Below are 9,919 nucleotides of genomic sequence, written 5' to 3' on the forward strand. Positions count from 1 at the left end.
AAAAACTACACCTAATTTATTTTTAAGATACAATATTGTGAAGCAGTCAGTCAAGTTTACATTATTGAATAAACTGATTTCCACTTTAATAAAAAAAGTAGCAAACACGATTAATATAATCATTTTTAAGAAACCACAGCATGTGACATGACAGGGTTGCTTTGCTCCTTTGGCCAGAGAAGTAATATAAGTATTTCTTTACCTTTTGAACACATGCTTGTTTTGAAATAAAGGAAGACGAACTTGAAAGGACTGTTGAGCCCATAATAAGTGGAAGAAGTCATGAACCCGCGGGTTTGGGGTGAAGAGCGAGTCAGAAACAACACGTGTTTACTTGGATACTCGTCAAGACAGTCATTCTGACATAATTTAGTGTGCATTTGCTCATGAAGATGTGAAAGAGAACTCAATTTGGTACTCGCATGCAGTCCGAGCTGTGGCTTTTTGCGTGCATTTGTGCACACATAAATTATCTAAAACAGCGTGCGAGTACTGCATTGAAATCTCTTTCGCGCGTCTTGCACTTAAATGGCTTAAAACACTTTCATGTTTAAACTGATTAGATATAGCATCCTGTTAACAGCAGGTGTATTCGCAGGTGAACATGAAATATGTTACATACCACTACTGCTGAACGAGCCAGTGTAATGCAAATATGTCTGAAAGGTCTGACATAACAATAAGATGCAACATGAACGATATTGTATGAAGTGTTGTTTGTTTACATCATGCTGTGCCTCGCATTATGAAAACAATGTTTGGGATACCACGATCAAAACTTAGTGATGTAGACAGTTTGATGTTAAATATATTCCTCCAAATTATGGTGAAAACCAAAAACATTTGTGTGTTAAAATAACATTTGTGTGTTCAACAAATTAAAGAAATGCTTATATTACTTCACTGGTCAACATAGCAAACCAACCCCGTTATGTCACACGCTGTGGTACTGCAAGATGGCGGCACCCTTGCTCCAAAATCTATAACAAAACATCCTTTTTTCTTTAAAATGGTTACATTAATCATGTTTGTTATATATTTTTTAATTGAAGTGCAAATCAGTAATAAAAAGCTAAATTTGTATTCAAACTGTTGCCTTTAAAGGGATGGTCCACCCAAAAATGAAAACTCTGCCATCATTTACTCACCCTCATGTCGTTCCAAACCTGTATGCATTTCTGACTCCTGCAGAACACAAAAGAAGACATTTTGAAGAATGTTGGTAACCAAACCTGTTCCCATTGATTTCCATTTTTGTGCATACTATGGAATTCAGTGGGAACCAACATTTTGGTTACCAACATCTTCATCTTCTACCAATATCTTTTTACATTCCATAAAAAAGAAAGTTATACATGTTTGGAACATGAGGAGGGGGTTTAAATCATGACAGGCTTGTCATTTTTGGGTGGACTTTCCCTTTAAAAGCAGTCGCTGAAAAACATAATAGGAAAGGAAAAGATTTCCAATCCAGATTTTAAGAATTGGGTTTTGCTAAATCTCTGGCCTAGGGGGTTTACCAGCAAACAGGTCTATCGTTGGGGCTGGGGAAGCAGTGGGGGCTACAGTGCTGGTGGTGGTGGAGACAGATGCCTGGACAGTAGTGGGTGCCACTGAGCTAAAGAGAGAGTTACTGTCATCTACTGGCTGCATGGAGAACAGGTCCAACTGAAGGGAGTGATCAGCTGTACCAGCCGCTGGAGTGAAGGGATCTACAGGGAGGAGAGGATGAACATTTAAAAACATCTTCCAGGCTCTGAAAGACTGAATTTATTATATAAAATTACCCTGAGGATGTAACTTCAGAGAAGGAAGAATGAGAAAGAAAGTGGAAGTTGGAGACGGTTTTGTTAGATACACGAGTGTTGCGCTCGACATCTGCTTGTGCTCCGTGGAGAACAGAACTCCAGTGTCAAAGACTATCGCCCTAGCAACATAGATAGCAATCTCCATGGCAACACCGATGCCAATACAGCCAATACAAACTCAATATTGACCAGAGGAGGCTTCATTAGGAGTGGAGTCAGCAGAAGAGGCTCTGTGAGGTTCTTCAAACCGGTAAATGAAACACTCACAAGCAAACACACACTCTCTCACCCGTTATGTGCCGACATTCTCATATTCACACATATGCATGTGAACTGTTGTCACCCACCGGTTGGCGCAGTGCTGTCAGCAGCAGGGGTGGGAGTGGTTGCTGCGGCCCCACCCTCAGCAGCAGCAGCTGTTTCAGCCGCAGGGGCCGCAAACACATCTGGAGTAGTGCACACGAGGGCCAAATGGTTGACATATAATAGCCAAAAAAAAGGAGGAAGAGGAAATAGAGAGTAGATAGTAAAGAGAAGGAGAAATAAACAACAGATTCAGTGACATGCAGAGTTCGAATTAAAGGAGGTTTTGCATTTAAAATATTTTAAACTATAGCTGCATCCCAATTCAGGGGCTGCATCCTTCAAAGGCTGCATTCCAAGACTGAACGCATCATAACACTGTGACAAAGGCTGTCCCATTTCACAGTCTCCTTAAAATGTGGCCTTGAAATGCAGCCTTCCGTTTCCTGGGACATGAAGGATACAACAAATGGATCCTTCGCAGCTCAGACTATCCCAAGATTCATTGTGTGCTGGGATGACAGGATTATTTATAGAGAACTACACTTCAGTGTTGAGTTTCAACTTACTCGATTATCTAATGTCACAAATGTTAAAAACACTGGTTGAAATGTTGACCTTACTAAGATGTGATTTTATAGGTAGTTTATACTTTTAATTATGTACGTAAATGGATCAAGGTGAACATATTTAGACAGGTGGATGCAGCCCCTGAATTGGAACACAGCTTATGTCTTGCACACTTTTAATTAATAAGTTGAGTAAATACAAATTGTGTCCGTCTTCATTTCATGCTGCAAAGCAACAAAATGTGATTTTTTTAAGGGGGGGGGGGTTATTTTCTATACCCACTCTATATATATATATATACACATATATGAAAATTATCCATTTTACTTTCATAATGTGACATATTTCAAGGATATTCAACCATAAGAAAGCAGAATAAGACTTGATCTTACCAGTTTAAATTTGCATTAAATAATTATTAAATTGGTAAGATTCTAGAAATCTGCATTACCCACAATAGTAGCCTAAAATATTCACAAAATATCCGTTTATTAACTTTTAACTGATAGCCCATGCTGATGGAAACCAAAAATGAGAGTCGTTTCAGAGGTGCTTTTTTCTTTTTATCTGGAACTTGCTCTAGGAACATGTATTAGAAAATAAAATGGGTTAGTTTTGATATCAATTTCATTTTAAACCTATTTGCAGTTGCTGAATTTACGTATAATAGATCAAGTATAATTGATTTGTATTATTCATTTTGTTTATCATTTTTTTCTTTCCCCTTTCTACTTTATATATTTTATGTATTTTGAGTATGTATGTGTTGTCCGTACATGTGAAGCACCATGACAGTCTGAATTAATTGCCCCATGGGGATTAATAAAGCACTAAACTGAAACTGAACTATAAATTAAAACCTGATTAACCTTACTGTGCGTTCTGCAAATTAACACATTAGAATAATCAAATGATTATAATTAATTTATGTAATTTTAATAAACAGTCATCTTGTGATGCATTGATGGCAAATGAATGTCAAAAGAAAACTGCAAAAGTGTAGCATGGAAAATATAACATTTGAAAGGAAATAAGAAGCTCTAGATTTCTACTGCAAACACAAATGGTGGAGCAAAGGTGACTACAGACTTTACGAATGAAGCACAAACTGTGATTTCTATCTAATCTTTTATTTTCTTTCTCTGTTTCAGAATGTGGCACAGCCTTTTCCCCCAGAAAACTCTTCTTGAAGGAAGAAACCTCACTACTGACCTCCGAGGAGATCCGCTGAGCCGGAGGAAGCACCGGCAGCGGAAGGAGGAGGAGCCAAAGAAACAGCTGCCTCAGCGGCTGTGGTGGTGGGCGTGGCTGAGGAGTTGGAGTCTACGGCAGGGGTTGGGTCAGGAAGGAGAGTCTCTGTAGTAAGGGAGCCTATTTCTGCATAGCCACGCCCCCAACAGACCAATATAAACACAACGTAAACAGATAACCAGGAAAGGAACCAAAGAAGATGGTAAGAGCGAAAGAGAGAGAGAGAGAGAGAAAGAAAGAGAGGGAGAGATTCTACTGAGCAAAGACTGATGGATTGACACAGAGATGTTAAATGAGCTTTAGGAGACTAGCTTTGTAATACTTAGGACTGTCATACTCTAATTTCTGTTTGCTAGATGAACTACAACAAATGCTTAAAGGGGTCACATGATGCGATTTCAAGTTTTCCTTTCTCTTTGGAGTAAGTGAATGAGACATTTAACACATCAAATTGCATGAAAACACTTATTTAACATAAAATCAAAGGCCAATAACGTTTACCTGAGCCCAGCAGATCTGATGTGATAGCAGCCCATGACAGCCAGACAGAAAAAGATATTTCAAATTAGGTCAAGCATTCATTAAGAGTAGGAATGTAAGGAGGAATGCAATACAGATACTTAAAGTTCTTCTACCCAGGTCAGTTTTTCACAATATTTTTGGTTTGTGGCAAGTTTGGTTTTGTAGTGAATCAATATGAAGTTAAAAGTGCACGTTGTATTGCAAATTTATCATAATTTTTAATCAAATGTCATGCAAACTCTTCTTTGTAGCTGATGTAATTGAGACTACTTTCATGATTTAATCAGTCAATTTGATGGATAAATCAAGTTTTTATTAATATTTTAAATGAATTTTTATTTTACTTTTTAATTCATTTTAATTCAAAATTTTGTGCGTTTTTGCCATTTTATTAGTGCTTGTTTGTTAAAATATTTTTAATATATTTTTATTTCAGTTTTGGTTTTATTTCATTTTAGTTTTCAGTTAGTAATTTTAATATTTCAAGGCAATATTATTAATTTCCATTCAGTTTAAGTTTTATGTTGAATATTTATATTTAATTTCTGCTTTATTTCAGTTAACAAAAATGTTTTTTTTTTTTTAATAGTTCTATCTTTAGTTAACAATAACATCACTGGTTTGAGCTGCAAAGTGTGTATGTGTGTGGATTGTACCTCCCCAAGATGTGGGAGCAGCTGATGCTCCTCCTGTAGAAGGTCCAGAGGAAGACAATGGGTCCAGATCCAGCAGAGAACTACATTGTGACAGACAAACACTTTTATAAACATACGAAAGCTGTACGGTTAGATATTATCTGTTGTTCTGATTAGCATTTTATCAGACAGGAAGTGAAGTGTAGTTACTCGGCTCACTCACTCAGTGGCAGTTTCGGCGACAGGCACGGCCTCAGTGCGTGGGGGCTCCAAAGTGGGGACGGCAGCGGCTGATTTGGCAGGAGTAGAGGTTGGAGACACATTATTGGTAGGTGATTCCTGAAACATAACACAGAGCAACAGATTGAGCATATGTGTGTAATATCTAAAAATAATAAAATAAAAACATAAATGTGCTTGCTTACCTTTGTGGGTGACCTGAAGGACACAAGCAGAGACAATGAGATAGAAGTGAACAAATTATTTTATATACAAACAATGTGACTGATGAAAATGTCTGAGATTACTTAAAACATACTCACCCTTCCCTGAACAAACCATTGCAGGAGGAGGAAAAGAACATAAATTAGGATTAATATTTATAGGCTTTATGTGTCTTATTCAAAGGGATTTACAGTATAATAACTGCAGAGACAAGCCATGGTTATTTGCCTTTCTCAGGTTGCTCTATCACATCTAGCATGCAACATTTGATTTACAAGAACAGAGGTACTTCCCCTCTGACATTTGAAGTGATTTAGATTGATTTCAGGGATCCTGTACCCTTTCTTGCCCTCTAGACTGTTCATATGTGCCTCCAGAGATTCCAGAATACTGCTGGGAGCCTGAAAACAGCAGAATAAAACACACACACATACAAATATGAGAAAAGGAAAGCGGTGTGAAGACAGTAGAAAAATCATCAGAGCATATTTAATTTCAGTATCTCCACAACAAATTCAAACAATTAAAGACCACATCAAAACCCAGTGAAAATCTTTACACAAAGCACTCCTCACAGCACCGCAAAATCAGCTCAAAGCACAAACTGTGGGACAGAACTGGACTTCAGTGCATTGCTTTTCTCAGCTTCTAAACAAAAAGCTAATTATGATGCAACCTATCAGTCTTAGAGAGAAATTCAAGTCAAAAAAGTCACTTGCATAGCGTCACTTTATACAATAAAGATTGTTCAAAGCACCTTCACATTATTAAACAAGAAAATAGCAGTGTTAATGTTGCAAAATTCTTTTATTTCAGCTGTAAAGCAGCTCTAAAAAGACAATCGTGTCATCAATCAGCTCAATTTCGTTCAGTATTGATTCTGTTCAGTAATAGTGTAGTAAATGTTGCAGAAGTCATGAAATAACTTCAGTTTCAGCTATAAACCCTTCAGCTCTATAGTAAACAATAGTGTCATTTTTTCAACTTAATTCTGTTCAGTGTTGATTCAATTAAGTTCAGTAACAGTGTGAATGTTGCAAACTTCATCATTTATGAAACAACTTCAAAAGCAGCTCTACAGAAGACAATATTGTCATTATGCAGCTTAATTCAGTTCAAATTTTTGTATCCTCATCCACTAGTGTCAGTACAGTCAGATTCATAATATGTTCTGAACATTAATTGTTATTTAATGACACTTTTTAGGAAAGGAAATTAGTTCTTCTTATTGCTGTAAAACATCCAGTAACAGCATGTTAAAAACTAGTGTTTTGTGACTAGCCCAGTCAGGAAGGGCTTCTATACAAGCAGGTAAAAGCAATGCACTGAGATGCATTCTGTGTCCCGTATCAGTCGTCATGGTTACCGGCTCTTCGTTGCAGCAGTCTTTAAAGGGACAGTCTTCCTTGTCTGAATCTGCCAGGTCTGCAACTACGCGGGGGTGCAAACACTGGGAATCCCCACGGGGAGGTGTTTTGATAATGACTCTCAGTTAGGATGGATGAAAAGCTCTTTGACACTCACACCAGCTTTACTTAATTACTTTAAAAGATTGGTATACTTCCCATGCTATAAAGTTTTAAAAGCCATTGACATCAAGAAATCAATACTTGACCTGATTCTAATATTAAATAAGAGCTAGTGACACACCAACAAATGGCACATATGAAAGGACAGATGTTTATTTTCAAGATGTGCCGTGGCTGACTTACATAAGAGATGTCGGGAATGTCATTCTTATCCACTCCTACTTGCTGCAACAGAAACACAGTAATAATGTAGTGAATTGATATTCTATCCAAATATTTTACTTGAAAAAAATTCTGCTTCTGGTCTTACCTCAGCGATTTTCATGAACTCTGCGATTTTGGTCACCCGGGTCAGAAATTTCTTATAAATTTCCAGAGAATCCTTGCACTCAGACTTCTTCATTTTGAAGTATTTCTCTGTATAATTAAAAGCAGAACCATTCGTTTCAAGATAAAAGATTATTGAATGATATAATGATGTTCAGAGATTGAGATCATAAAATTATTATCACATACCTAATAAATTGATGATGCCGTCATTGTAAGAGGCGAAGAGCTTTATCAGATCCTTAAAGAGAAGCAGGAACGCTGCATTTATGATGCCATTGTTCAAGTCTTTAGGATGAACCTTTGAAGGACAGAGAACAAGACAAAAGGGAGTATTTAAAACAGTAATGTGGATAATAAAATAGAGTTTGACCTTCTGTTCCTGGCCAAATAATAATAAAGTACATTGAAATAAATACAATCAAGTCAACAAACCGGTGAAAGAACAAAATCATCAAGCTCATTCTCAGTTAATGGGCCATTTTCACAGAAGGTTCCAGATGTTGTGGGAGATACTACTCACGTCAAACTCCAGCAGTGTGTCCACTTGAGTCTGAAGGGCAGGCATGGCCTTCAAAAGCTTGTCAGGAGCCATAGTCCTCATCACACCATCAGCTCTGAGTGCACACACACACACACACACACACACACACAAAGACACGCACACACAAAGACACGCACACGCACACACAAAGACACGCACACGCACATACACACACTATATAAGACTGAGTGCTAAAAGTTTTTGAATCCTGAGAAACCATCCTTGCATTCTCTCTAACTTAAGAGATGACGTTCTCTTTGTGTTTTGTAAGTGTAACAGCTCTGACATAATATTTAATAACTTGGAGTAACAAGTGTCTAAATGTTGCCAATGTGTCCTTCTATTCCCAGAATCCATCGACATACCCCTTCTTAACTCGAATGAAGTCGAAGGCCATCGCACGGTAAGCATATGCCTTCTCATTCAAGTACCGTGCATATCGTCTGATGAATGTAGACATGTCATAGCCTTCGAGACAGAAAAGGAAAAACAGGAATAAACATTTTTAGTTGACCTTAGTAAAACAGAGATCAAATTTAAAGCCATTTACTGTATCGACTGCTTAAAAAATATTAATTATTAAAGGAATAGTTCACCCAAAAATTTAAATTTGCTGAATTTTTTTTACTCACCCTCAGGCCATCCAAGATGTTGATGAGTTTGTTTCTTCATTGTAACAGATTTGGAGAAATTTAGCAATACATCACTTGCTCATCAATGGATCCTCTGCAGTGAATGGGTGTCATCAGAATGAGAGTCCACACCACTTTTCCCTTCACAAGATGTTAACTGATGGATTTCTTGTGGATTATTGTAATGTTTTTATCAGCTGTTTGGACTCTCATTCTGACGGCCCCCATTCACTGCAGAGGATCCATTGATGAGCAAGTGATGTAATGCTACATTTCTCCAAACCTTTTCCCATGAAGAAACAAACTCATCGACATCTTGGATGGCCTGAGGGTGAGTAAATACATTTTCAGCAAATTTTCATTTTTGGGTGAACTATTTTAAATCAAATTGAATTGAAGTTTATGTGTCTTTATCCATTTAACTCACACACAGATATACAGAAACTCACCATGGGAGCCTGTCTTGTCAATAAAGTTGCTGAGATTGAACAGGGAAGTCCTTGAGGCCAAATACTGGATGAATCTCTGCAGGGATTTAAAAAGGGACACAGTATTTTAGTATTCAGTATCTGTGAGTTTTAAACTTCACAGTTTGACTAAAAGGAGAAGATTAAACAGTAATGAAGTGCCTCACCTCATTGCCGTAGATGCATATGTGGTGGGTCGTGGTTAGAGCTTTGAACACGACCACCCAGCTGGCATTAGTGGATCTTTCAAATAGTGTGTCAGCCATCTGAGGGATGTTCACGTTTGTCTCATTGGTGGTTGAGATCAGATCTGCACACAAAAAAACACACACTTACCACTACAGCGTTATGTACTACAATGTGAATGAAGATTTTCAGAGCTTTATGATTACTGAACCACCAGACAGATTCTCAAGGGGAAAATTAATATCCACAATTGCATTAAGGAAGCCAGAAACAGCCTCACAGAGATAAACAACAATATGACTGTGCATTTTTCTTGCACTTTACAACATACTGCATGCAGTGGAGTGCATGAGGAAAAAAATGACAGAAATGTTCTAGTCAGAGAGATTGAGGTCATTCAATATTTGCTTTTTGAACAAAATCAAAGGAAATCAAATATGTGTCATGAAAATCTGGTTTGCCAGATTCAGTAGAAATCTAACGTTTAGAAACATACTGTATATGGAGTGTGAAGGTAATCTAAATTAAGTCCTTTCAAATCAACTACACACAAAATAAAACTGTAAAATTAACTTCTTTCCGACACGATATCAGTTTCCGGTCAAATGGGACCAAAGTAACAGAACCGAAAAATGGGTAAACACATGAAAACATGTTCAAGCTACATTTTACTCTAAATATATATATATATATATATATAT

The 9,919-nt window shown here is 37.3% G+C and overlaps 2 protein-coding genes across 5 annotated transcripts in view; both read right to left on the reverse strand.

Annotated features, from left to right (window-relative positions):
• Positions 1 to 1,787, reverse strand: part of LOC107656440 (clathrin coat assembly protein AP180-like) — a 5,020-nt gene extending 3,233 nt beyond the window's left edge. The window contains exon 1 of the mRNA XM_016444309.1: positions 1,521 to 1,787. Coding sequence (XP_016299795.1) covers positions 1,521 to 1,746 — 226 coding nt within the window. The 5' untranslated portion in view covers positions 1,747 to 1,787. The remainder of the gene's footprint in view (positions 1 to 1,520) is intronic.
• LOC107656397 (clathrin coat assembly protein AP180-like) overlaps positions 1 to 9,919 on the reverse strand; it is a 21,958-nt gene that overhangs the window by 8,720 nt on the left and 3,319 nt on the right. For 3 of the 4 annotated variants that reach the window (XM_016444253.1, XM_016444251.1, XM_016444252.1), the window contains exons 2-16: positions 9,200 to 9,342; positions 9,015 to 9,090; positions 8,299 to 8,401; positions 7,913 to 8,006; positions 7,579 to 7,690; positions 7,373 to 7,479; positions 7,246 to 7,287; positions 5,873 to 5,934; positions 5,632 to 5,637; positions 5,515 to 5,527; positions 5,313 to 5,428; positions 5,111 to 5,190; positions 4,434 to 4,448; positions 3,894 to 4,058; positions 2,156 to 2,254 (exon numbers count right to left, since the gene is read on the reverse strand). In XM_016444253.1, the coding sequence (XP_016299739.1) occupies positions 2,156 to 2,254; positions 3,894 to 4,058; positions 4,434 to 4,448; positions 5,111 to 5,190; positions 5,313 to 5,428; positions 5,515 to 5,527; positions 5,632 to 5,637; positions 5,873 to 5,934; positions 7,246 to 7,287; positions 7,373 to 7,479; positions 7,579 to 7,690; positions 7,913 to 8,006; positions 8,299 to 8,401; positions 9,015 to 9,090; positions 9,200 to 9,342 (1,233 nt within the window). The remainder of the gene's footprint in view (positions 1 to 2,155; positions 2,255 to 3,893; positions 4,059 to 4,433; positions 4,449 to 5,110; positions 5,191 to 5,312; positions 5,429 to 5,514; positions 5,528 to 5,631; positions 5,638 to 5,872; positions 5,935 to 7,245; positions 7,288 to 7,372; positions 7,480 to 7,578; positions 7,691 to 7,912; positions 8,007 to 8,298; positions 8,402 to 9,014; positions 9,091 to 9,199; positions 9,343 to 9,919) is intronic. The other variant, XM_016444255.1, reaches the window with a different exon arrangement.

The sequence above is a fragment of the Sinocyclocheilus anshuiensis genome, unplaced genomic scaffold, assembly GCF_001515605.1.
Source record: "Sinocyclocheilus anshuiensis isolate Anshui unplaced genomic scaffold, SAMN03320099.WGS_v1.1 scaffold183, whole genome shotgun sequence".
In the NCBI taxonomy this organism is placed as follows: domain Eukaryota; kingdom Metazoa; phylum Chordata; class Actinopteri; order Cypriniformes; family Cyprinidae; genus Sinocyclocheilus; species Sinocyclocheilus anshuiensis.